This window comes from Pelodiscus sinensis, chromosome 32 (assembly GCF_049634645.1).
Source record: "Pelodiscus sinensis isolate JC-2024 chromosome 32, ASM4963464v1, whole genome shotgun sequence".
Lineage (NCBI taxonomy): Eukaryota > Metazoa > Chordata > Testudines > Trionychidae > Pelodiscus > Pelodiscus sinensis.
This window is the reverse complement of record NC_134742.1, coordinates 9,592,528-9,619,839: the sequence shown is the minus strand read 5'-3', so window position 1 is coordinate 9,619,839 and position 27,312 is coordinate 9,592,528. Positions and strand designations below refer to the sequence as shown.

Here is a 27,312-nt window from a genome sequence, read left to right as displayed (position 1 = left end):
CTCAATGGAAACCTGTCCGCCGACCACCCGTTGCGAATAGAAACTCACCATTAATTACTTAATTACACCAGCGCCATCTTGCTAGTGCTGCCGCAATTTAAATTATTAAACAGACTAAGTGCTTTAACTTTCTCATGTTAAGTTTATCAAACATTTCAAATAAAGTAAAATATTAATTGATGTCCAACACAAAAGATTTCCATGTTTTATTTATGGCAGGGTTGGGGAATCTTCTGTGTGTCAGGGGCCACTGGCCCCCAGAAAAATTAGTTGGGAATGACTCAAGGGAGAAGCAAAACAACACCTCCAAAACCTCCCAACCAAGACACCTCATTCCTCTGGCGCTCCGGCCCCACAGGGCGAGGGAAAGGGACAGGTAGGACTAAGGTTCAGGGCTTCCCACAGACCAGATTTACTGGGATTCGGGAGTAGCTGATCGGGTTCAGGGAGATGGGGTGTCCCTGGGGGAGGGAAACTGGACACAGTGTGGAGAGGCGAGGCATCCAGCCCAGAGGGGGGCAGAGTCTCATAGGTGGGCGCTGAGGCCGTTTGGCTACCCGGACCGAGTCCCAGTGGGTGCAAAACCCCAAAGGGCCTCACGCCCCCACCTGTGTCCTGTGTGTGGGCTCCGCAACCCCAGTGCTGCCCCCTGGCACGGCCCAACCTGCTGCTGGGGAAAGGGGAGGGCACCAGACACTCGCGCACCACGACCGCCCAACCCACCCGGCTGGGCCCCGAGCAGCCCAACCTGCTGCCTGCCCTGCAGGAGTACCTGAGGGATGCACTGCTGTTACCATGGCGACTGAGTTTGGTGGGACCTAGGTGGGAGTTTCCCATGGCTGGAGGGGTGGGGCGGCGCTCCTCCACCTATAGCTTCGCAGCCCATGGGGGAGCGAGGGGGGCTGAATTTGCTTTCTGCACCCCCTCCCCGCACGCCCTCCGAGCTGGAAGCCGGAGCTGGTGCTGCAGCCTTGCCGCTACGCACGGAGCATGAGGCTCGAGCGGCAGCGTGGGCTCCCCGCTAGGTGGGGGAGCAGAGAGGGCTGAGCTCAAGCCATGACGGCAGCACTTTGAGAACCACTGCACTGGTCTGAAGAGCCCTTAGGGATCCAGCAGCTCCTCTCCACGAACAGCCCTTTTAGCAGGGGAATCTACCTTATCCGGCAGGGAAGAGCTGCCTTGGCCAGTCCCTGGGGGATATCGGGCCATGTGAATCACTGCCCTGGGAAGCGGCTCTGAGATACCCCAGCTTGGAAATGAGGAAACACCCACATCCGCCCCCATTGGCCATGTTCGTGAGCACTGCAATTGGCTTCCTCTCCCCCCCTCCATCAATACTGTGGGTTTCCCCTCTGCCACTGGCTGGCAGGGCCAGATCCGGTTTTTAACCCCGCTGCCTGCCCTGATTTGCCTTTGGCCCCACTCCTGGGCCTGCCACCAGCTGTGTGACCCCACCACCCGTGTGGTCGGTTTGGCCCCTGCACAGACACCTCCACCTGCGATTTGCCCCAAGTCCCGAGTGGGCTGCAGCTACAGGGAGTGCTGGGGCAGTAGCACACAGGTCGAGTAGCCCCTGCTCCAGCCCCGTCCCATAGCAGATGTTGCCGCTGCCTGGCCCAGCCCTTTGCTCGGGGCTCGCCCCTCACCGGCAAGCTGCAGTGCAAAAGGACCTGGTCAGGCTCTGGGAGAGCCCCGGGGAGTCCAACCCTGCAGGGCTGCTACTTGACCACGCAGCTCTCAATCTGAGCTAAGCCCTGGAGCTGGCCCAGGACTGCAGTCACCCAAACACGTCACACATGTGGACTGATCCCCCTCCCCCACCTTACCGGCCGGATTTTCAGTGCACCCCTCCCCGCTCCTCCAGCCCTCCCAATGGGGGTAGCAGCACCGTATGACCAGACCACCCTACCCTGGGGTGCGAGTAGGAGAGACGGAGCTTCCAGCCCTGCCCACCCTACCCCACAGCAGCGCCCGGCCCAAAAAGTTGCTAACTCCTGCACCTGCCTGCCCACTCCCCAGGGGCTGTCATGGGCATCACAGCCTGTGCTGGGTTCCACATGCCTGGGGCTGCCCCTGTCCAGCCTAGGTGTACAGCTCCCAGGAGGTAAGGGGTTAACCCCCCCTCCTCCCTCCTACAGGTTCTGCCCCGTGGCTGCTCCGCAGATCGGGGTGGGGCAGCCCAGTCACACGCTGCTGCTGCCTCCGTGGGGCCCCTGGGCTATGTCTACACAGGCGGGTTATTGCGCAAGAATCCGCAGAGCGTCTACACTGCCCGCCCGCTCTTGCGCAAGGAAATTTACGGTACGGCGCGGTAAGAGACGGCTCCTTGCGCAAGCGCTACGCTCTTTTCTAACAGGTGTAAGCCCTCTTGCGCTGGAGCTCTGGCGCAAGGGGGCAGTGTGGACGCAGGGATTTCTTGCGCAAGAGGGCGTCCACACTGCCGTGGGCGCTCTTGCGCAAAAGCACAGCGTGCACATGGCAGCGTGGACGTTTTCTTGCACAAAATGTTTGTGCGCAATAAGCCGCCAGTGCAGACATAGCCCAGGAGCCTGGGCTGAGCCGCTAGTTTGGACACAGAGTGGCCTGCAGGTGAGAGGCAAGCCCCGGGCAAAGGGATGAGCTATTGGTTTGTACAGAGCCGCTCCCTATAGGGCTGTCCCACCTAGGAAAAACGTAGGGTTACTGAGCATGCTCAGTAGCTCTGTTGAAGCTCCTGCCCTTTGTGCTGCCCTTACTATGTATATGACTACATATTACATGGAGTTAAAAGGAAAAGGGGCTACACGGAGGAGGGGGATGAAAATTGGCTGGGCAGGGGGGTGAAGCGGCTGCAGGCAGGGCTAGAATCGGTGCTGGGACAAAATCAGGGCGGGTGGGGGGGAGGTGCGGCAGATAAACTCCGTGGCCGGAGAGACACAGAGGGCAAAGCCCCAGCACAGGCAGGACAGAAGAGGTAAGAACAGTCAACCCAGTGGGAATGAGGCACCAGTCAGAGTGGCTGTGACAGGGGGACTTTTGTATTCTCCCAATTTTTTTTTTAAACTTACTCAAACCAGATGCACTGAGCATGCTCAGTAGCTCTGCTGAAGCCACTGCCCTTAGCCTTGCCCACACTTTCTGCGGGTGGCTTTTTACAGGGGTTAAAATGGGCGAAAGGGGGCAAAACGGAGGAAAGGGGGTGGCGAGAGCCGAGCAGCGGGCATAAAATTACTGGCCGGGGGGGGGGGGGGGGGGGGGGGAGGATCAAGCCACTTTAATGTGAGGCAGAAGGGGGATAGAGGGAAAAAAATCAGGAAGAGGGGAGGAGCTGGGGTTCAGCTTGGCTAGGGGGGACGCAGCCAATCCCTGTACAGGGTTTTTGTCCCCACACAGAGAGGGGCATAGGGGGTAAGAGTTACCCCAGTGGGATGAGCCACCTGCTGAGTGTGCAAAAGAGCAGAGGTGGGTGGCAGAGAGGGGTTTTTATTGCCCCTCTCTAGGTGCTGTGTTTGAGTACAGGGCAGCTTCCTGGCTGTGTTCTTAAAGGTGAAGCTGTCCTAATTTATTGGTTCTCACTGCTAGACCCCCGCAGTGCCTCTATCTGTGCTGCTACACGGACAGGAGACAGAATGCCCTAAAACATCCGACATGCAGTGCTTGAGGGAACGTGTAACACGTTGTGCGCATGTAAAAAACTCTTATTAGTTTCCTCCCCGCTTCCTGGTCCCTAGTCCTGAGTGTCTAGAGACAGTTTGGAAATCTAGGCAAACGGTGGTCAATACTTTGTGGGTGAAACCCAGCCACACCAGTCAGTGTTTAACATTGGCCTTTGCCTGGCCACGCCGCTTCCCTTAGCTCCCCTTGGTGGCAAACGGTGAAATGGAGCTAATGGGAGCCAGGACGCTCTGCAGCCGCGACGCTCGTAACTAAACAAACTGGCACAGCCAGTTACAGGTTTATCCAAGTGGTTTCGTGGTTTCCCTTTGAGAGAAACACTGCATTACTGTCAGTTGGAAAGGGAAAGAAATCCTGGGTGAGTGTATGTAAATACAGTTTGCTCCAGCTTTGTTTAGATGTGGTAGATCAGTGTTTCTCAAACTGTGCTCCAGAGACATCTCCAGGGGTCTGCGAGGTTGACAAACATCGATAGGTACAACACATACAATCAGTGGACCCCTGGGGCTCCGCATACATTTTTACGCATGTAAAGGTCTCCGGAGCCCAAAAAGTTTGAGAACCGCTGTGTTAGATATTCAGCTGTTACAATGGTGTTTTGCTCGTTGCAATCAACTTGGCTGGTGTTGGGTCACAAATTATGCTAATACTAATTGCAATGTCTAATTATTGGGGGAAATACAAAAGACGACAGTCTGTGCTTAACCTGGCACAAAAGAGGGAAACACGCTCTGTTTAAAGAATGAGATTCTGGGCGTGTGCATGTAAATACAGTTCACTCAGTTTGCTTAGGCCTGCTAGATATACAACTGTTATAGTGGTGTTTTGCCCATGGTAACCAATTTGGCTGTTGTGGAGTCACAAACTGTGTTAACGCTAAATGCAGGAATTGTGAGATATGATCAGCAATCCTTGCAGTTATTGTGGGGATGCAGAAAAGTCAGACTGTGTTTAACGCAGTTCAAAGAAGATAGATTGTCCGTGTAAAGAGCCTCGGATGGACATGGGTTCCCCTGCTGAAGTTCTGTGAAGTTAATTGGGGGAGGGGAGGGCAGGGCTCTGAATCAGCAGGCTGCATGCCCTCCAGGTGTGAGTGGTAAGACTGGTTCAACCTGTTTCTCCCCCCTGTTCTAATTATAAAAGTAGAACAGACTCCATCAGGAGTCTCGTTATTTTAAATTTACTCCCGTGGACGCTGGACTTTCTTGTGGCTGGACTGTGCTCTGGGACAAGAGCTGAAATCACTAAGTTTGGCCCAGAGCCAAATCTAACACAAGCCAGCGGATGATGTGCCAAGCAGCCAACAGGGAGGGAGGGAGAGGCACGACGAGCGGCGGGAAGGGTGGCAGCAGAGATCAGCGAGCAGGTGGAAGGCAAATGACCAACGGAGTGCATCAGATACTTCCCTCCCTCCTCCACACTCAGGATGGGAGGTGAACTCCTTGCCTGTCCTGACCAAGGGCAGCGACTGTGAGAGGGGTGCAGACAGGGGTTGAGGATGTGAAGGGGATGCTTACGTTGCTGGACTTAAGAACGTGAGAGGCAAGGGACAATGCCCAGCCTACTCGGGATGAGATATTGACTTGTGATTTGGTTATGAACTCGGTCCATGTTACTTTCCTCCCTTTTTATTAAAAGTCTCTGTTATTGCGAGGGGGAAGCATTGCCTCTCAGAGGGGCCCAGGGGTGGTGTGTGAATTTCCCAGGTTACTGAGTGGGGGCTCGAGTCAGTTCTGTGTTCGATGGATGGCGAGGAACCCCTTGCTATTGAAAAAGAAAATCAAAGTTAAAAATCACTTAGAGACGTTAGATGTCTTCAGGTCACCAGGGTCTGATGAAACAGATTCTAGAATACTCAAGGACCTGATAGAGGAGGTATTTAGCTAGCATCTTTGAAAAGTCATCGAAGTCAGAAGAGAGCCCAGAAGACAGGAAAAGGGCAAATACAGTGCCCATCTAAAAAAGAAAAATAAGAACAATCCAAGAAACTCAGGACCAGTCCTCTTAACTTCTCCGTTAGAAAAGATAATGAAGCAAGTAATTAAGGAACTCATCTGCCAACATCTGGAAGATAATAAGGTGATAGGTAACAGCCAGCATGGATTTGTAAACAACAAATCATGGCATAGCAATGTGATAGCTTTCTTTGATAGGATAACAAGTCTTGTGGATAAAGGGGGATGGTGGATATGGTATACCTAGATTTAGTAAAGCATTTTATATAGTCTCACATGACCTTCTTATCAATAAACTAGGGAAATACAACCTAGATGGGGCTACTATAAGGTGGGTGCATAACTGGCTGGATAACCATACTCAGAAAGTAGTTATTAATGGTTCATAGCCATGCTGGAACGGCATAACAAGTGGGATTCCGCAGGGGTCTGTTTTGGGACCGGTTCTATTCAATATCTTCATCAACGATTTAAATGATGGCATAAAGAGTACGCTTATAAAGTCTGCAGATATTACCAAGCAGGGAGGGGTTGCAACTGCTTTGGAGGACAGGGTCATAATTTAAAATTATCTGGACAAACTGGAGAAATTATCTGAGGTAAATAGGATGAAGTTTAATAAGGACAAGTGCGAAGTGCTCCACTTAGGAAGGAACAATCACTTTCACACACACAGAAGGGGAAGCGACTGTCTAGGAAGGAGTACTGTAGAAAGGGATCTAGGGGTCATAGTGGATCACAAGCTAAATATGAGTCAACGGTGTGACACTGATGCAAAAAAAACAAACATGATTGTGGGATGCATGAACAGGAATGTTGTGAGCAAGACACCAGAAGTCATTCTTCCGCTCTACTCTGCGCGGATCAAGCCTCAGTTGGAGTATTGTGTCCAGTTCTGGGCATCACATTTCAAGAAAGATGTAGAGAAACTGGAGAGGGTCCAGAGAAGAGCAACAAAAATGATTAAAGATCCTGAAAACATGAGCTATGCGGGAAGGCTGAAGGAATTGGGCTGGTTTCGTTTGGAAAGGAGAAGACTGAGAGGGGACATGATAGCAGCTTTCCAGTACTTAAAAGGGTGTTACAAGGAGGAGGGAGAAAAATTGTTCTGCTTGACCTCTAAGGATAGGACAAGAAGCAATGGGCTTAAATTGCAGCAAAGGAGGTTTAGGCTGGACACTAGGAAAAGCTTCCTGTCAGGGTGGTTAAACACTGAAATAAATTGCCTAGGGAGGTTGTGGAATCTCCATCACTGGGGATATTTAAAAGCAGGCTAGATAAACATCAGGGAAGCTCTAGACAGTGCTTGGTCCTGCCAGGAGGGCAGGGGACTGAACTTGATGACCTCTCGAGGTCCCTTCTGGTTCTAGTATTCAATGATTCTAGATTCTGTGAGTCTCTGGGTCTATGATCAGCTGCCCCACTACAAAGGACAGTCACTGCCTGCAAAGTTCCAGGCCTGCTGTTTGTAGGGATGTCAGATACCGTGTAATTGAATAGTTGTGTAACCACTGGATCCTGATCCTCTCCTTCTCCCTGATCCCTGTATAGGAAGGAAAAAGAGGAGGGCAGGCAGGTCCGCAAAACCGGCATGTGTGGAGATCTGGTTTCAAAGCCGACTCCCCATGCATACGGGCTCCCACCTGCCCCCCCCCACTCTTCGTGTTGCTGCCTCTAACAGAGGCAGCAGTGCAGAGGTGGGAGGCGGGCAGGCAAATCCAATGCTCTAGGAAGGCTGGCTTTAAGCTGGCTCCCCATGGGCACCGGCTTCCACCTCCCTACCACTTGCTGCCCCTGATACAGGGGAATGTGTATAGACGACAGGATGACTTAGGCTTATCGGTTAATTGTGTAGTCGTCTACACGTTGACAGCCCTAGCTGTTTGGAGAGGCAACATGGCCGCCTGCCCCCAAACTATGCCCTTGTTAAAAAATGGGGGCACGTGGCTAGTGTTCCCTCTAATTTTTATGTCCGTGACTGTTCTCTGCACCAATATGGAGGTGAGGTTATCACAGAACAAAAGTCTTTCCACCCATGGAAAATGTGTGGTGGGGGTGGGGCCGAGTGGTTGAGGCAAGGGCTCTAAATGGGGGTTGGGCTCTGAATGGTTGAGCTCCAGGCAGGGGCAGGAGGGTGAGGGGGCTCTGGTTAGGGATGTGGGCTTTAGGGTGGGGCTCCAGGCTGGCGGGGGAGGCTGAGGGTTTTGGAATACCAGAGACCAAGCTGAGGCAGGGAGTTGGGTTGTTAGAGGGGGTGAGGGCTCCAGGATGTAAGAGGGGGCTCCAGTTTTGGGGAGGAGCTCTGGGCTGGGCGCTGTACTGGGGCTATGGTCTGGGGCCCGGAATGATGAGCTTGGGGTGCAGGAGGTGGCCCCTGTGCTGGAGGAGACTGGGGCAGGAGAGTGTGTGGATCTTGCTTACATGGCTGGCTCCTGGGGTCAGTGGTGCTTCGGCCGCCTGCCTTGTGCCTGCCTGTCCTGAGACAACGCGCTGCATCCCGCAAGTGGCCAGCAGGTCTGGCTCCAAGGGAGACATATGTCTCCAAGGCAACTCACCCAGTCCGTGCACTCCTCGGGGTTCCCCTCTTTGGGCCTCCAGTGCAGACGGCAGTGTGTCTGGAGGGGGGAGGAGAGGAGAGGGGAGATTTCAGGTTTGCATTGTGATCACACAGAGCTGGGATTTAATTGTAACAGAGACCAGACAGAGACACACTCAGGTGTTGAATATGAAAAGGTCTGAAACCTTCTGTTTCCCTCCCACTCAGGCACCAGCAGTGGAACCAACATCCCTGCAGCCTCACACTCACCCCAGCACAGACAAACTAAGTGAGAACTAATTGTTCCCTCCTCATCCCCTCCCACCCTTTAAAATCCACTGGGTTTGTCTCGTACACTCACTGCCTTTGTCGTAACCTAGACCCTGATCCTGCACAGACTTTGGTTTCAAAGTAACTTTTCCCACTTCGGTCCCTTTGACACTAACAGGAGGTTCAGAGTTTGCAAAGTCCTGGCTCTAACTGGGAGCCGTGGGGTCTGTTTACGCCTTGGACCTGCAGTAGGGATGTAATAGCGTACTCGATTAACCAATTAGCAAAAGCTTTCAGGTTAATGCTATAGGCTACTCGCATTCCTCCCCACGCACCAGTAAATTTTTTAGCAGGCTGGTCAGCAGCCTGGCTCGTGACCGGACCAGGACTTACCTCTGCTGTGGCTCTGCCCAGCTCAGTTCCGACTCACACTGGATTTGGGAGCTGAGACCCCATCCTGGACAGGGGCTGCTGCTGCTGCCCTGCACTGCTGCCTCTGTATCAGAGGCAGCATCACAGGGCAACAAGCAGTCAGTCTGCGAGGGGAACAGGTTTTTAAACTGGCTCCGCTCGTGGACCAGCTCCCGCCTGGTACCTCACATTGCTGCCTCTGATACAGAGGCAGCAATGCAGAGTAACTGGGGGCTCCTTGGAAGTGGGGCGGGAGCACATTGGCTGCCGGCCCTGCCCCCAAGGGACTTTATAATAGTTGAGTAACTGATAAGAATTCATGAGGTTAATCGACTATTTAATTAACCGATATTTAACATCATAGAATCATAGAATCATAGGACTGGAAGGGACCTCGAGAGGTCATCGAGTCCAGCCCCCCGCCCTCAAGGCAGGACCAAGCTCCGTCTACACCATCCCTGACAGATGTCTATCTAACCTGTTCTTAAATAGCTCCAGAGAGGGAGATTCCACCACCTCCCTTGGCAATTTATTCCAATATTTGACCACCCTGACAGTTAGGAATTTTTTCCTAATGTCCAATCTAAACCTCCCCTGCTGCACTTTAAGCCCATTACTCCTTGTCCTGTCCTCAGAAACATCCCTCGCCTGCAGTTGCTAGAGTAAGGAGAAGGCCTTGTTCTGTAGCCATATTGGAAGGCCTAAAAGCCTTCATCCGCAGCCAGACAAAAAAACGGCAGCCATTAGATGAAAGTCACTTACATTAAAAGAGTGTCACACCAACCTGTTCAGAAGGAGACCCTGTCCCTAATAGCCCCCACTCTCACCAGATAAAGAAACAAATCTCAAAACAATTAAAGACGACGTATTTGATGGAAATTCATCTGGGAAAGAACTACTGCCCCAAAACTGTGTTGAATGGTAATGAATGAAATGGAAGAGAAAATAACTTGAAAATTGCTTGCACAACAAAAGCTCTGATAATTTAAACATTCATGTGAGTGCAGCATGAGTTAGACAAGATAAACAAGTACTGTTCATAGTACACAAAGGTGTTTGGAACAGAACTGATCAGCATATAATCTAGCTGCGCCTAACATGTTGTCACGAATCATGGGCCGTGTGAATGGTTGGCATGAGTGAATTAGCAGTAAGTGAGCTGAAGAGAGGCCATACTAGGGTCCGAGTCAGTGCCCTGGTGAATTATGGACTTGTTTATCTTGTTGAGAAAAGAACTGTGTGCGCGGTGAGAAGACAAAATTGCACACAAGGAGGCAGAGTTCCCAGATAAGAGGACAAGGGAGTAACCAGGGACAGTCTGGTGCTTATCGCTCATGGCTGGGCAAGCAGAATTGGGTGGTGTAAGCAGGGTGCTCCAAGATCAGTTGTGAGCACACCCGCAGGAGGGGGTGTGCGCGCAACCAACGGACGTCACCCCACCCGGACTGTGTGCAAGAGTGTGCAAGCAATGAACATCACTCCACATGGACTGATTCCCCTCCTCTGAGGGGATAGATACCACACCAATTCGCCCTACGGGTCAAAGTCCATCGATTTGGCATATTGGGGTGACATGCACATTGGACTCTTGGCTTAACCAAATTAACCAACATTACCTTGGGTTTGGCCAGCCCCGGAGGGTGAGTGGTGCATGAATGAGCTTGTGAGACTGTGCGCCAAAATTGTGGGTTAAGAATTAGACTTAACTATTCAAGTTAAGTACTGCTTTTGGCCTGCTTTCTAATTGCTAACTACTAGATTTAAGACTTGGCTTTGAACAGCTTCTTAATTGCTTGCAATAACGTTTGTTAAAGGCATATTTTGTCTGCTATGAATTCACTGTTGTGTGTAAGCCCGGCCTATGGGACTGTTGTATGGACTGATCACCCTTGCAACAGCGCCCTCATGTGACAATGTCAGACGTAAGGGGTAGTCAGAGCAGCATTGGAAACATGCATCATGGCCCACCTATGCCCCGGGAGCAGGTAACTGGGCAGTGTTTCTTTCTGTGTGTCTGTCATTCCTTACTAACAGGCACTGTAATGGCAAAGCTTGAGTTTGAAACAAATAAGGGGTTGAATAAAAAACCCGAGCGTCTTGGATCCCAAGTGTGCGCCATTCTCACCCCCACAATTAAACAGAAGCAGAATCGAATTATGAGCCAATTAGCCAGAATCATTCTCTTTCCGTGGCCTCAGACGCTTCACTGACTTTCCCCTCCTCCATCCCTTCTAGGTACCTTTGAACTCCCTCAGCGTCTCCGACAGCGCAAGAGTTATCTGGGAGAAACCACTGACGCGCTCGTCCAGGTCAGGAGAAATCTCCTCTGGCGGCTGGAACTGCCCCGTCTCACACCTGGAGAGAAACCGTGTCATGTCTGTGACTCGGTTCTAAAGTTCCGGTTAGTAAATCGCTGCTCCAGTGGGCCTGGAGCTAGAATCTTTCTGCTTCTCCCAGCCCAGCAGCAGGTCCCGCATAGCCCAACAACATTCCCCTCACAGGTCCAATTGTTCTTCACATCTGGCCTAGAGAGACCAGCTCTGGGCACGAAAGGGGAACTGAGACTCCACAGCCAACTCGCTCCCATCAGACACATACAAGGACCCCCGGGAAGGGATTTTGCTCAGAGGGACAGGAGGTTCCCAAGTGAAGGGCTGTAGAAATCTGCCCACTAGCAATTAGACTGAGACACCAGCTGTCCCCTTCCCCAGCTCATTCCACACAGGTCTCCAAACAGCCCTTGGGTGGGAAAGATTCTGGATCCCTGCTGCCCTGGGCTGAATGGTGCCCAGTGCCCAGCAGTGACAGGCCCATGTTCAACCTGCACAGTCCTGAGGTAGCCAGTCCCCAGGGAAGTGACAGCTCTAGGAAACACCTGAGGTCAGACAGTGCAGTGCTTTTTATATTTATATATAAATAAATAAAGGTGCCGGTACTCCAGGGGAAAAGTTGTTGAGCTCTGACTGGAGGTGCCGGTACTGCGTACCGGACAAGTACCGTCTCAAGAAAAAGCACTGAGTCTCTGCCACTGAATGGAGAATTCCATAGACTTCTGTGTATGGGCGAGACCCTCAGGCTGAAGTTGATCAGGGAGGTCTGTGCGCAGCCTGTGCCCTTCCCTTCATATCTGGGTGTAGAGTCCTGGGGAGGATGTGGTGCTCACATCAGCTCCAAGCTGTTTCCCGGGAGCGGGAGTGAGAAAGAGCCACGTACCTGCTCAAGGTGCTGCTGGCATCCTGCAGGAGAAAGAGAAAAGAATCTCAGCCCCATCGGACACACACAGGGGCCCCAGGAAAGGGATTTTGCAAACGTGGGGAAAGAGAGGCCCTGAGCGAATGGGGCTTTGCCATCTCTAATATTTCTGTGCCTGTCACTCTGCAAAGCACAATGGTCACTCATGTCAGCAACGCACACGCCGAGTTACACCCAGATCTGATGGCTGGACCCCAGCGCTTGTGGTTCAGGAGCCTCCCAGCTCTACACACAGGGAAGGGATGTTTCTCCCTCAGTCTCACCTGCAGGAATTCACTCGCTGGCTTCTGACACGTCCCCTCCAGCTCCCGGATCAGCTCGCTGAGACGGGAAATCTGTGCGGAGAGTTTACTGACGTTGTCAGTCTGGAGCCTCACAAGCTCTTCCTCCAGTTTCTCTAGCTCAGCCAGCAGGAGTCGCTCTTGTTCCTCCAGGAACTGCCGCAGCTGCTGAAACTCGACCACGATCTTCTGCCTCTCGGCTTGTGTCTGTTTCTGGATGAAAACAGGGAAAAGGCCGGTCAAAGGGCATGGATGGAGCCCGGGGCCCTTTCATGGGCAGCTGAGTGCGCAGCAGGGACAACTTCTTTGTGAATCCTCAGATTTCTGGTCTATGGGTACAAGGCAGAGGAGGCTCTCCCAACTTCCCCTTTGTTCCTCTGAAAGGGACAGTTCCCTGCCTGTCATAAGCAGCATGTTTTGTTATTCATGGGCGCTGGGAATTCAGACGCAGAGCAGGAGGCAGGACTCAGCCCCACCCTGAGAAAGACACTGGGGTGGGGGTGGGGGAGAGGACAGAAACAAATCTGTTAATTCATGAAATGGCCAGACTCAGCCGACAGCCCTTCACAGGGACATTCAGCTCCCTGGGGGAGGATTTCTGGGAAAACCACAAGGGCTGGACATTAACTCATCCCCTGACATGAAAGCTCAGGACCGGTCCACACATGGATCTAACCCAGCAATCCATGGTCTTGGAGAAACTCCCTCGCCCACCTTTCCCAAGGCCACACAGGAGTCTGCCTCCAAACGGCCCTCCCCCTGACAGTTAGGGATGTTAAATATCCGATAACTGATTAGTCGAGCAACCTCATGAATTCTTATTGGTTAGTCCACTGTCATCCTATAGTCCCCAAGGGTGGGGCCGGCAGCCAGTGCGCTCCAGCTTCAGTGGACTGGAGCTGCCTCTGTATCATGCGGGGTACCAGGTGGAAGCTGGTCTGTCAAGGGAGCCTTTTAAAAACCACCTTCCCTCGTGGACCAACTGCTGCCTGTTGCCCCAGAGTGGCAACAGCCCCTGTCTGGGTGGGGGGGGAAGTCTGAGCTCCCGGGCCTGGCATAAGCTGGACTACCTGCCTGGCTCCTAATACACTTTAAATACAGAGCCGCAGTGGGAGTAGGTCCCAGACCCATTGCTGGCCAGCCTGCTAGAAAATTGACTGGCGGGCCGGGGGGAGAGCATGCATGTAGTCTATAGCATTCATCTATAAGCTTTTGCTTACTGGTTAATCGACTACACCAGGGGTTCTCAAACTTCGTGATACCGCGCCCCCCTAAAATGCTAAATGAATGACCCCCCCCCCCACTGCTCCAAAATTGTTAAGCCAAAAAAAAAGGTTGGGGGGGGGGGGGGGTGAGAGCCAAAGTTGTTAAGCAAAAGTTGCACCACTTTGTCCAGTTTGGGACTGCACGCTAACCACCAATTCACCCACCCCTCCCCCTAAGCCATGCTCCCCAGTCTCCCCATCCCAATGCACTCACCCCTGCCTCAGAGCCAGGCTCTCCAGGCGCTCCCCCCCCCCATCCCAGTACATTTTCCCCTGCCTCAGACCCAGCCCCCCCCCCCAGTAGCTCCCAAACTCAGACCCAGGCCCCCTTAGCCCTCCCCCAATCCCAGTGCAATCCCCTCTCCCCGAGGCAGACACGGAGGAGCAATCTTACTTTTAAAGTGGTGCTCCTGCCGCCCAGCCCAGTTGCCTTAGCTCACAGCTTGTAGGGGAGGCATCACGTGGCCAGCTGCCGGTCACGTGAGCCACAGAGCACCATGCACTCCGCTCCCACCCAGCCCGGCACCCCCCTAGCGTCTCTAGACTCTGCGGCACTCCTCACTCCCCCGCCTCCACCAGATGCGGCAGGGGTCCGGGTGAAAACCGGATGCCTGGCAACTGAGATGCCAGAAAGAGACAAATTTTTGCATAAAAATACGGATCCAGCTGCGACCCTCCTGTAAGTTGCTCGCGACCCCCCCAGTTTGAGAAACACTGGACTACACTATTACATTCCTACTGCCAGTCCTTGCCAGTTATACCCACAGGCACCTACCAGATACTCCAGGTTTTTCCCCTCTCCTGTTGCTTTCCATCCCAGCAGCTTTTCTCTCTCTTCCTTCAGAGTCTTCAAACGGGCCTGAAATTTTCCCTGAAGAAACAGACATGAGTTGGGAGGCTTCCCTGTAAGGGCTGAGAGGGGTGTGTGGAACGGGGCATTTTTTCCCCACCAACAAACAAGACATCTGTTGGTTCTAATCTCTGTGTGAGATCAGGGCCACCGAAGAGATGAAATGTTATTAATGGAGACTGGGAGTATGTCATAGTCCGACTTGTACATGAACCGGAGTTGGTAACTTTTCTAATTCCAAAGAGATTTCAATCATCCCCATTCTTTGTTAGTACTTGTGAATGGATTAATGGGGCTGTGCATAACCGGATACTAGAGTCACATAGGGGTGTATCAATAAACCTGTGTTTGAGACGGTTTAATAAAAATGACAAATCCCAGAGGTAAGCAAGGTGTAAATATGGGCTGGGATTTCAGCCCTGAAGGCTGCACTGGTTCGACAGAGCTAGTTTCAGCACTCAGGCAAACCCCATTCGTCTGGTGTGAGCTGCACAGTCCCAGTTTGGTGGGGCTCTGTCCCTGTCTGGTGGGGACTCAGCCTTGGACGTGGCTTTGTCTGGTGCAAAAGAGACAAGAGGACACTGAGGCTGCAGCAGGACATCTGTGAAGGTGAGGATTCGGGAGTAGGGGTGTGAGGAAGGCCCCTCCACACAGAATGATGTAGGCAGGGATGGTCTGACTAAGGCAGGAACAGGCCACGGAGGCTGCCCAATACAGGTGAGGTTGGGCCCGGCCAGGCAGGCGCGGGCATGTCCTGTGTTCCAGGAGGGTCAGTGACATCCCCATCATTCGTTATATAAATCTGCTTGTCTAATGGGGGGGGGGGAGGGGAGAGGCGTCCTAAACCCTGTCAGCAGCAACACCCTCTGGCCAGGTACCCACTGCCCCAGTCTCTGGTACAGCTCCTGGAAGCAGTGCACTGCACAGGGCAGGGATGATCCCTCACTGTGATTTGTGCAGGGGCCTGTAAGGGCTACTGTGATGCAAATAAAAATAATCGGTCCCATTCAACATTATTCTGTTAAAAACGACAGCTTGTAACTTCCCGTCTGCAGTCACAAACATCAGCCGGCAAGTCTCGTGATTTACACTTCACTAATTGTTAGCATCTTCTGTTATGTAAAAAGTTCCCTCATTTCCCCGGTTGGAAACCGAGGTTGGAAAGGGTTCAGAATTCCTGAGAAAACTTTCCCACATCCGATATCTTTAAAGACTAGATATTTTGCCTCTGTTGCCACTCAGCCAGAACATTTAGGCTGTGTCTAGACTGGCAAGTTTTTCCGCAAAAGCAATTGCTTTTGTAGAAAAACTTGCCTGCTGTCTACACTGGCCGCTTGAATTTGCGCAAGAACACTGACGATCTAATGTAATATTGTCAGTGTTCTTGCACAAATACAGGCAGTCCCCGGGTTACATGGATCTGACCTACATCGGATCCCTGCTTACAAACAGGGTGAGGCAACCCCGCACTAGCTGCTTCCCCCCAGCAGACCAGGGAGACGTGGAGCGGCTTTTCTCAGCAGACACCTCAGCTTGAGAATAAAGGACTGAGGGAAGTGAGGTGTGGGAGAATAAAACTGAGCTCTGGAGAAATGTTTGGCTAGAGTTTCCCCTACAATATGTACCAGTTCCGACTTACATACAAATTCAACTTAAGAACAAACCTACAGTCCCTATCTTGTACGTAACCCGGGGACTGCCTGTACTATGCTGCTCCCGCTCGGGAAAAAGCCCTCTTGCGCAAATGTTTTTGCGCAAGAGGGCCAGTGTAGACAGGTAAAAACTGTTTTGTGCAAAAAAGCCCCAATGGCAAAAATGGCGATCGGGGCTTTCTTGCGCAAAACCACATCTAGATTGGCACGGATGCTTTTCCACAAAAAGTGCTTTTGCGCAAAAGCGTCCGTGCCAATCTAGGCGCTCTTTTCTGCGAATGCTTTTAACGGAAAAACTTTTCCGTTAAAAGCATTTGCGGAAAACCATGCCAGTCTAGACGCAGCCTTATTTAGTTACAACATCTCCCGTACCAAGAAGCTTTACAGAGCTGACTGATGAGTCACACCTGTGCTAGGTAACAGTCAGTGAATTTAGCCCGTAATTAAAATCCAAAGTTATTACCCATTACACTGAGCAACAGTTCCCTACCTTGTACTGCTGGACAGCTTCCTGTATGGGAACCACCGTGTGAGCGTGGTGAGCCTGGGATCTGTCACACACCACACAGATGGGGGTTTGATCCTCCTTACAGAACAGCTTCAGCACCTCCTGGTGCTCCCCGCATACTCCGCCCCCTCCTACATCCTTTGCTGCCTGCAAACTCAGTCGCTTGGCTATTTCCACCACGTTTACCAATAGCCTGTTGGGCCGGAGGGGTCCCTGCTGCACAGGATCTCCGCACTGCGGGCAGGAGGCAGCTGGGCCGGGCCCCTCCCAGCACCGGCTGAGGCAGGCCCGGCAGAAATTGTGCCCGCAGTCTGTGATCACCGGGTCCTTAAAATACTGCAGACAGAGGGGACACGTTGCTTCTTCCCGGAGACTTTCCACTGGGCTCTCTGAGGCCATGGCTGCCTCCGGGCTGGAGAACGGGGTCACTTCCGATTTCCTGAGCTCAGGCTCTGCCCTGTCTCCAGCAACACCTAGCTGTTCCCTTTCCTGGAGCTGACTCAGGCAGTTTGCTGGATTGGAAAAAAGACAACAGGAAATATTTCAGCCATGGAAGCTTTGGTGAAAAAAAAAAAGGTCCCATGCTCTGGCCATGGCATTGGCCCATGGGCTGGCGTGAAGGATCCTTGGAGCATCACATGGACCCAGAATCCACCCGGCAGTACTGGTCAGCTTCCAGAACTGTGTGTGGCCTGGGAGCGAGATTGAGGCTTGTGCAGAATTCATTGTGTTTAATGTCTAATTAAAGTTGAAAGATAAAATTAGCATTTGAGTATTTTATATGCATCTAGTTACAGACGCACAGAGGGGGAGAGTCAGGCAAAATTTGGATCAGACAATAATTATTCAATGACAGTAGACACTGAGATTTAGTGCTCATAAGTTCTCAAACAGCCTCGTTCTTTCTGTGTGTATATAAGTAAAACTTCCAATTATGATGAATGGAAATATTTTTTCTTTGGTTTCTGAGTATACAGGGAAATCGAGGTTCACTAGCATCTAATGATAAAAGCCTGCTCCCTCCAAGTCCAGGGATATTAAATTCACAGGCCAAAAACTTATTTCAGCTGGAACTGATAATCCAAAAGCCTGCCTCCGACACGCACCAAGGCTGCTCTGGCTTTTTGGAGATCGGTGTCAAAAACATTGCCAATATTAACGACTTTATGCATCTCATGAACATAGGAATGGCCAGGTCAGACCAAAGGTCTATCTAGCCCAGTGGCCAATGCCAGGTGTCCCAGAGGGAATTAATACAACAGGGAATCATCAAATGATCCATCCCGTTGTCAATTCCCAGGTTCTGGCAGAGGCCAGGGACACTTTAGTTCTCAGTTTTGCGTATTTCAGGTGTTTGTCAAAGCACCCCTGTGATGAAGTGGGGAATTGTGTGTGGGGGGAGAGGGGGGGGAGTGGTTACCTGCCAGGGCAATGACCTGGTGCCTCCCCATGCTCATGCAGCATTGGTCTGATAATCAGAGGTGATAAGTTCTACAGGCCCCTGGTGTCCAGGCTCCAAGAACACTCCTGGCTTGGGGCCTGGCTCCAGCGAAGTTCAGGGCTGGGCCTCTCCAACCCGCTGCACCCCTCACAACTCCACCTGCCACCCCCAGGTGATTTTAAATGGCCCAGGGACTTCTGCCACCACCAGCAGCAGCGCAGCAGGGTTAGAGCAGCTTCCTGCCTGCTCTCTCAGTGCGCAGCTGCTGGCACATCCCTGCAGCCCCATGGAGGGAGGGGAGGGGGTCTTCTTGCACAGCCCCCAGCCCGAGTGGCTAATGGGAGCAGCCGAGATTGTACCTGCAAGCAGCTGCGCATGGAGACCGCCCCCCCCCCATCCCTCTCCATGCCTCGGAACTGCTCCTAAAGAGGGGGTGAACTAGGTAAGCATCCATACTCCTCCCCCTCTCCTGCACCCTACCCCTGCCCTAGCCCACAGCCTGCACCCCGACTCTGTCCCAGTCTGCACCCCGACCCCCTCCCACACACACATGCCCTTCCAGAGCTCAGCACCTCTCCTCTCCTGCACCCAAATGCCCTCCCAGAGCCTGCAACCCCCATCTCTGCCCCTGCCCAGAGCCTGCACCCCCCATCTCTGCTCCTGCCCAGAGCCTGCACCCCCCCCAGAGCCTGCACCCCCATCTCTGCCCCTGCCCAGAGCCTGCACCCCCCCCAGAGCCTGCACCCCCCATCTCTGCCCCTGCCCAGAGCCTGCACCCCCCCAGAGCCTGCACCCCCCCATCTCTGCCCCTGCCCAGAGCCTGCACCCCCCCATCTCTGCCCCTGCCCAGAGCCTGCACCCCCCATCTCTGCCCCTGCCCAGAGCCTGCACCCCCCCATCTCTGCCCCTGCCCAGAGCCTGCACCCCCCCAGAGCCTGCACCCCCCATCTCTGCCCCTGCCAGAGCCTGCACCCCCCCAGAGCCTGCACCCCCATCTCTGCCCCTGCCCAGAGCCTGCACCCCCCCATCTCTGCCCCTGCCCAGAGCCTGCACCCCCCCATCTCTGCCCCTGCCCAGAGCCTGCACCCCCCCATCTCTGCCCCTGCCCAGAGCCTGCACCACCCCCGAGCCTGCACCCCCCATCTCTGCCCCTGCCCCGAGCCTGCACCCCCCCATCTCTGCCCCTGCCCAGAGCCTGCACCCCCCCATCTCTGCCCCTGCCCAGAGCCTGCACCCCCCCATCTCTGCCCCTGCCCAGAGCCTGCACCTCCCCATCTCTGCCCCTGCCCAGAGCCTGCACCCCCCATCTCTGCCCCTGCCCAGAGCCTGCACCCCCCCCAGAGCCTGCACCCCCCCCAGAGCCTGCACCCCCCCCAGAGCCTGCACCCCCCCCAGAGCCTGCACCCCCCCATCTCTGCCCCTGCCCAGAGCCTGCACCCCCCATCTCTGCCCCTGCCCAGAGCCTGCACCCCCCATCTCTGCCCCTGCCCAGAGCCTGCACCCCCCCCGAGCCTGCACCCCCCCCAGAGCCTGCACCCCCCCCAGAGCCTGCACCCCCCCCAGAGCCTGCACCCCCCCATCTCTGCCCCTGCCCAGAGCCTGCACCTCCCCATCTCTGCCCCTGCCCAGAGCCTGCACCCCCCATCTCTGCCCCTGCCCAGAGCCTTCACCCCCCATCTCTGCCCCTGCCCAGAGCCTGCACCACCCCCGAGCCTGCACCCCCCCCGAGCCTGCACCCCCCCCGAGCCTGCACCCCCCCATCTCTGCCCCTGCCCAGAGCCTGCACCCCTCCTGCACCCAGCCCCGTCCCAGACGCTGCCCTGCTCCTGAGCTGGCGGGGAGCTAAGGGAAAAGCCAGCCCACGGGGGCTGTGAGCAGACACCCCCCCCCCCCCAGGACAATGACACGCCCCCCCCCCCCCCCCGGACCGAGGCGGCAGCGCCTCTGCGGGGCTCGGGCTGACGTGGAACGTGCCGGGGACTCAGCCTGGACCCCGGGGGAGGGGGCAGGTGCCCCCCCTCTCAGCCCCGCCCCCAACTACATGCCCCTCCCCGCGCGGCCCCTGCACAAGCCCCCCCCGCGAGGTGCCCGGCGGGGGGGGGGGGGAGCAGCAGAGGGGCCGCGCGCCCAGGTTTGCAGGGGCTGCTCCGGCCCCGCCCCCCGCAGCCCGGCCCTTTGTCCGGGGCGCGCCCCTCACCTGCAGCCCGCGGCCCGGCTCCGGGAGGCGCAGCAGCCCCTGGCCAGGGCAGCTCCCGGTCTGAGCTAAGCCCTGGCGCAGGCCCCGGACCGGAGTCACTGATCCGCTGCGCACGCGCGGTCTGGCCCCGCCCCCGTTCCGCACCGACCCGGACGGGTTTTCGGTGCGTCCCTCCTCTGCCCCGGGCCCGGCCCCGCCCACCCCTCTGCGATTGAGCCCTGGGCGGGGGCCGCCACAGCGTCTGACATTGCGCATGCGCCGCGCAGCCTGCGGGAGCCGTTAGTACCGTTACTCGCGGCGCGGCTGCTTCCGCTTCCGGGCAGCGCCGGGGAGAGGGGCGGGGAGGAATCGGAGGAGCCGAGGTGAGGCGGGGAGGCGCCTGGGGGCAGGGGCGGTTGCGGGGGGCGGGGCAGGTGACGTGGCTAATCTGGGGGGGGCGGTGAGATAAATCGCTGGGGGGGGGGAGGTTTTGCAATGGGACCCAAATCACTGGGGGGGGGCGGGGTGGAGGCTCCTGGTGACACACCCGGGGGGGGGGAGAGGGAGATCAGAGATCACGTGATGCGCGGGGGTGGGGCCTGGTGATGCGCGGGGGTGGGGCCGTTCCCACGGGGGGGGGGCGGGGAGGAGAGAATTTCCCGGGCCCCGCCCTGCCCAGGCTGCGGGTCAGACCCGCCCCTGTCTGCCTGTCGGGAGGGGGATGAATGGGAGCGAAGGGGGGCGGGGCTGGGAGGGGGGATTGTGACGTGGGGCTGGGGGGCGGGGCCGTTCCAACGCGGGGGGGGGGGGGAGGAGAGAATTTCCCGGGCCCCGCCCTGCCCGGGCTGCGGGTCAGACCCGCCCCTGTCTGCCTGTCGGGAGGGGGGATGAATGGGAGCGAAGGGGGGCGGGGCTGGGAGGGGGGATTGTGACGTGGGGCTGGGGGGCGGGGCCGTTCCAACGCGGGGGGGGGGAGGAGAGAATTTCCCGGGCCCCGCCCTGCCCGGGCTGTGGGTCAGACTCGCCCCTGTCTGCCTGTCGGGAGGGGGGATGAATGGGAGCGAAGGGGGGCGGGGCTGGGAGGGGGGATTGTGACGTGGGGCTGGGGGGCGGGGCGCAAGGCCCGGGGTGGGTTTGAGGATGTTTCAGGGGAGGATTCTGACGTGGAGTGGGGAGGGGAGGGGGTGTGACCTGGCGGGGGGGGGGGGGGGAGCAGGTGGTTGGGGGGGATGTAGAGTCGGGGGGGGGGGGGCAGGTGCTATCTCTGGCTGGGGGAGATTCTGGCCTGGAGCTGCCTGGGGGAGCAGCCCCACAGCCCCCTGAGGGCTCTGGGTTGTGAGCTGAGGTAGAACTACAGGAGCACAGAAGGCAGGAAGCCTGGCTGAGGCTCTGTTTGGGTGGGTATGGTGGCATACTGGATTTTTGCCGGCCAGATCCACCACATGGATCACATCTCCCCCCCCCCCCCCCCCCCCCCCCGATCTAGATAATATTTATTCCTGTCATAAGCGCAAGGGCTTGGAATAGGGATATGAAAGTGTAACCGTGCGCAGGCTCATCGGTTAACCTTCATGGTTACATGCATGCTCCTGGTACAGGGCTCCCTGCGTGCTTCCCAGCCAATGGGGTGAGATTGTGCTGGGGACAGGGTGATGCTTAGAGCCCTGTGCCTCCCCTCCAGGGCTTGCAGTTCACAGAGGATATGGCCCCTGCAGCTGGTCGCTTTGAGAAGCATGCAGGAGCGCAGGAAGCCTCCCCAAGGCTCTCCTTGGGTTGTACGACGGTGGTGGCAGTGGGCTATATCCAGTGGTTTTGCAGGCTGGATCCAGCTCACACACTGCATTTTGCACCTGCGGTCTAGATAATACTTAATTCAGTTTTGAGTGCAGGCGCCTGCACTAGAGATGTGAATGTTTAACTGTGTACATGGGTTACTGACGAGCCTGGGCTCATTGATTAACCATTGCAGTTTCACACAGACTCCCGGTATGCGCTTTTAAGCCGGTTCCCTGCCCCCGTATGTAACTGAGTAGCTGCTGAAATTTTCAGCAGTTACACGATTACTTACACGCATTTTAACATCTCTAGCCTTGACTGTCTCCTGCTAGCAAAGAGGGCTACGTGGGAGGTCTTACAGTGGCACAGCTCTGCTGCTATAAGGTCCGAAGTCTAGAATCATCCTGGCTAGCTCCCTGAAACTGAGTGCAGTGACTGCCCAAAAGGGAACAAATTGCTGAGAACCATTCGGAAAGAGTTAGACACTGAAACAGAAACAGGTTGAGTGATGTTTAATGAAACAGACCCAGGGAAATAAGGCAGCTGCATGGGGTATATCTCTGGGATGGTATGTCTGGGATGATACAGTGCTAGCAGGAGCTTTGGAGCTGGACCCAAAGAGACCCCATAGCGCGGGCTGGGACTGTAGGCTGGGACTGTAGCTGGAAGTGCATCACTACAGCTGCTGCTTCGGGTCCTGGGCCAGGCACTGAACAGCCCTGCCCTGTAGACAGAGGGAAGTGGCTGCTGTTCCTTCCACTGCCCCAGACTTGGTCCCGCTGGGACCCACAAAAGCCACCCAGGAGGGCCAGGACCATGTCCTTGGGAGTGTCTCAGGTCAGTCCGTGCAGTGTGGTGCTGGGTGAAGAGCAGGTGGGGGCTGTGGTTGGGCTCTGGCAGTGGAGGGTTAATGCTGCACTCCCGGTGCGTGCTGCAGGTTGCTCTTAGAGGGGAAGTTGCTCAGGTTGTTCCACAGGTTCGGGGCTGGGTTTCTCTGTCACGCTGTTGCCCACACCATGCGGCACGGGATACCCTGGCTGAGTCATGGCCACTCCCTCTGGGGTGTGTGCAGGTGGCCAAGGAGAACTCTTCCCCAGCACCCTGCTGTGCCTGACCAGGGGCTGGAGCCCTAGAGTCTGCCCACCCCACTTCAGAGCTGTAGCCTGCAGGTGAGGGGCAAGCCCTGGGCAAAGGGCTGGGCTGGGCAGTGGCACCATCTGCTGTGGTGCAGGGCCTGAGGAGCCCCCTGCAAACTGGGGCACCTCAGCCCACGTGTTGCTTCCCCTGCTCCCAGGAGACACCCCACTCCCAAATTGCTCTGGGCAGATTGTGAAGGAGAGGAGGGAGTCTGTGCAGGGGCCAAACTGACCACATGAGTGGATCACACAGCTGGCTGCAGGGCCAGGACGGGCCAAATGGCAAAATCAGGGCAGGCAGTGAGGTTTAGAACAGGGCATCAGTCCAACCAGCCAGTGGCAGAGGGGAAACCCCAAGTTAGGGAGGGGATGGAAGTTATTTCGGTGGGGAGCAGGGAGCCCTCTGCAGTGCTTGCGAAAATGGAGTACGGGGCAGATGTGGAGTGTTTCTTATTTCCAAGGGTACATATCGGGGCCACTTTCTAGGCCTGTAATCTGAATGGCACCATGTTCCCCAGGGACTGGACAAGGCAGATCTTCCCTGCTTAATAAAATGGATTTGCCTGCTAAACGGGACTAGAGTCACTGGATTATTTTAGATACAGCCCCTTCCATACACTGTCCTAGCCAGACATGGTTTTAGGGTCTCAAAGAATCCCTGATCAGGTTCTCTGTCTGCATAAAGCTTCCAAGGTGTTTGCCAACGTGTCCCACTTGGGGTTGTACAAGGATGGCTCCTTTTAAATCCATTATTGAATGTCCAGGGAGTAGGGATGTTAAAATTCGATTAATCAACGAATTGAATAGTCGATAGAATTTCCATCGACTATTTGATTAGTCAACAAGGGCACTTCCTCATTGAAATGTAGCAAGAGCTGGCTGGACTGTTGCTAAACTTCAAAGAATACCGCATGAGGATTCTTGCCCAGTGAGGACTCCTGTACAACTCAAAAGTGGAACGTTACCACTGCGCCCCTCCTATGGAGCTGGAGGGAACCGGCTTTTAAGCCGGCTCCCCCAGCACCCCGTCCTCTCCCTCCCTTCCCCGCTCCCCCCGTTCCCTATCTCTTTCTGATAGAGGCAGTAAGGGGGGGGAAGTGACTAGTCAACAGTGTGTCGACTATCCAATAAGCTTTTGCTTATCAGATAGTCGATTAGTCGCTTACATCCCTACCAGGGAGGTTAAAACATTTCCTAATGGATTTATCTGGGTTACTCCCTGGACTTTCAATGATAGATTTAAAAGTATTTTCTCACCAGATTACAGAAGGAGACAGCTGAATTGGAGTTAATTTACAAATTCAATACTATAACATTGACTCAAATGTGAAGTTAAATATGGGTTTGTAAAGAACAAATCATGTGAAACCAATCTGATAGCTTTCTTTGATAAGATAACAAGTCTTGTGGATAAGGGAGAAGAGGTGGATGTGCATACCTAAACTTTAGTAAGGCATTTGATACCGTCTCAGGTGACCTTATCTGTAAACTCGGGCAATACAACCTAATGGGGCTACTATAAGGGGAGGGCGCATAACTGGCTGGATAACCGTTCTCAGAGAGTAGTTGTTAATGGTTCACAGTCATGCTGGAAGGGTATAACAAGTGGGGTTCCACAGGGGTCTGTTTTGGGACCGATTCTGTTCAGTAGCTTCATCAATTATTTAGATGACGGCATAGAGAGTATGCTTATAAAGTTTGCAGATTATACCAAGTTGCAAGTGGTTTGGAGGATAAGGTCATAATTCAAAATGATCTGGACGAAATGGAGAAATGGTCTGAGGTAAATAGGATGAAGTTTAATAAGGACAAATGCAAAATACTCAGCTTAGGAAGGAACAATAAGTTTCACACGTGCAGAATGGGAAGCATCTGTTTAGGAAGGAGTCTTACAGAAAGGGATCTAGGGGTCATAGTGGACCACAAGCTAAATATGAGTCAACAGTGTGACGCTATTGCAAAAAAAGCAAACATGATTGTGGGATGCATTAACAGGAGTGTTGTGAGCAAGACAGGAGAAGTCATTCTTCCGCTCTACTCTGTTCCGTTTAGGCCTCAGTTGGAGTATTGTATCCAATTCTGGGCTCCACATTTCAAGAGAGATGTGCAGAAGGGCCAGAGAAGAGCAACAAAAATGATTAAAGGTGTAGAAAACATGACCTGTGAGGGAAGACTGAAAGAATTGGGCTTGGTTAGTTTAACAAAGAGAAGACTGATAGCTGTTTTCAAGTATCTAAAAGAGTGTTACAAGGAAGAAGGAGAAAAATTGTTCTCTGAGGACAGGACAAGAAACAGTGGGCTTTAATTGCAACACGGGAGGTTTAGATTGGACGTCAGAAAAAACCTCCTACCTTCTCATGGTGGTTAAACACTGGAATAAATTGCCTAGAGAGGTTGTAGAGTCTCCCTCGCTGGAGATATTTAAAAGTAGGTTAGACAGAGCTTGAACTGCCATGAGGGCAGGGGACTGGACTTCATGATCTCTTGAGGTCCCTTCCATCTCTACTGTGTACTTAAATGGTTTTGAGCTTTTGGTATTAAAATGAAAACAAGTAATGCCATGATGCGTATTGCACAATGATAATACAGATAAATGATCCAGTGTTCAGAGATATCTCTCTCTCTCTCTCTCTCTCTCTCTCTCTCTCTCTCTCTATATATATATATATATATATATATATATATATATATATATATAAAAAAAATTCTTCCTGATGGATGACAGAATGATGTCATCAGCTTCCACATGCTGCTTCTACCCCCAGCTGCTTGCTGTGGCCAGCCGCGGCGCTGTCCCCTACAGGCATGGGCTACTCCAGCTCCTGCTTCACACCCCAGGGGGGCTGCACTGCTGGGGAGGAGCTGCTGTCACCTGGTCCCTTCTGCCATCCAAGTCCAACCTCATCCCCCTGGGCCATGATAGGTCCCCTCCGCCATCCGAGCCCCGATGTGTACCCGCTTATTCATTGAAATGTATAACATTGGCATGCCCCAGGGGCTGTCTGCTGGCAGCATGATGCAGTCCCAGTTTGTTCAGTCTCTCTTCACACAAAACCCTTCTGGGTCTCTAAACATTTTCTTGGCCTGGCTTGCAAATGTCTCCACATCTGCTTCATCTTTTTGGAGGTAGGGTGACCAAAAGTGAACACAGCCAGCACGGCAGGTGAGGGCAAACTCTCAACGTATTGAATGGCATGAAAATGAAGGTTCTCAATTAATCAACTAACTCACGCAATTAATGCAACAAAAATTAGCTAGATTTGAAAAAGCAGTGGTAGGCGGTGCCCGAGTTACGGTGCTGGGAGCTGCACAAAAGCAAGTAAGTGGCCCCTACCTCCCCAAGCCAAGACCCTGCACCCCCAGCCCTCAGTAACTGCCTTGCCTAGGCCCACTCCACCCCCTTACCCCCTGCTCTGAGACCCTGACTCTCACTATGCTCACATACCTCCCCCCCCAAGCCAAAATCACGCACACCCAGCCCCCTTACCCTTTCTGCCAAGACCCTATACTCCCAGCCTGCTCCTGCCCTCTCCCCCCTGGCCAGACACCTATCCCCAGAGAAAGGGGAGTTCGGTTAGTGAGCGTAGCCAGCAGGGAGCACAACCCCCTAGTAATAACATTTGTAAAAGTGCAAAACTATTATTGTCCTGCAGATTGTCCCAGATCAGATGGATTGAGAAAGCTCCCCCCCCCTTTCTTAAGTATGGTTCCAATTCGGGTAAAAACCCTGGTTCTCTGGGTCTGGTTCAGTTCTGGCAAGTCCAGCTGGGCAAATGGTGAGAGGGGCCAAGTCTGTGTTAAGAATATAAGAACGGCCACACTGGGTCAGACCAAAGGTCCATCTAGCCCAGTGGCCACTGCCAGATGCCCCGAGGGAGTGAACAGAACAGGTAAACATCACGTGATACCTCTCCTGTCAACCATTTCCAGCCTCTGACCAACAGAGGCTAGGGACACCATTCCTACCCATCCTGGCTAATAGCCATTGATGGCCCTATTCTCCATGAACTTATCTAGCTCTTTTTGAACCCTGTTAAATTCCTGGTCTTCACATCATCCTCTGGCAAGGAGTTCCACAGGTTGACTGTGTGCTGTGTGAAGAAAACCTGCTACCTATTAATTTGATTTGGTGACCCCTAGTTCTTATAT

The 27,312-nt window shown here is 54.1% G+C and overlaps 2 protein-coding genes across 2 annotated transcripts in view; one reads left to right on the top strand and one right to left on the bottom strand.

Annotated features, from left to right (window-relative positions):
- The window catches only part of LOC102452498 (uncharacterized), a 59,974-nt gene extending 41,396 nt beyond the window's left edge, over window positions 1–18,578 (bottom strand). The window contains 7 exon segments of the mRNA XM_075914134.1: window positions 8,165–8,224; window positions 11,066–11,181; window positions 12,040–12,062; window positions 12,342–12,572; window positions 14,400–14,495; window positions 16,617–17,146; window positions 18,055–18,578. Of these exon segments, the coding sequence (XP_075770249.1) occupies window positions 8,165–8,224; window positions 11,066–11,181; window positions 12,040–12,062; window positions 12,342–12,572; window positions 14,400–14,495; window positions 16,617–17,146; window positions 18,055–18,091 (1,093 nt within the window). The 5' untranslated portion in view covers window positions 18,092–18,578.
- The window catches only part of LOC102452245 (uncharacterized), a 505,721-nt gene that overhangs the window by 427,601 nt on the left and 50,808 nt on the right, over window positions 1–27,312 (top strand).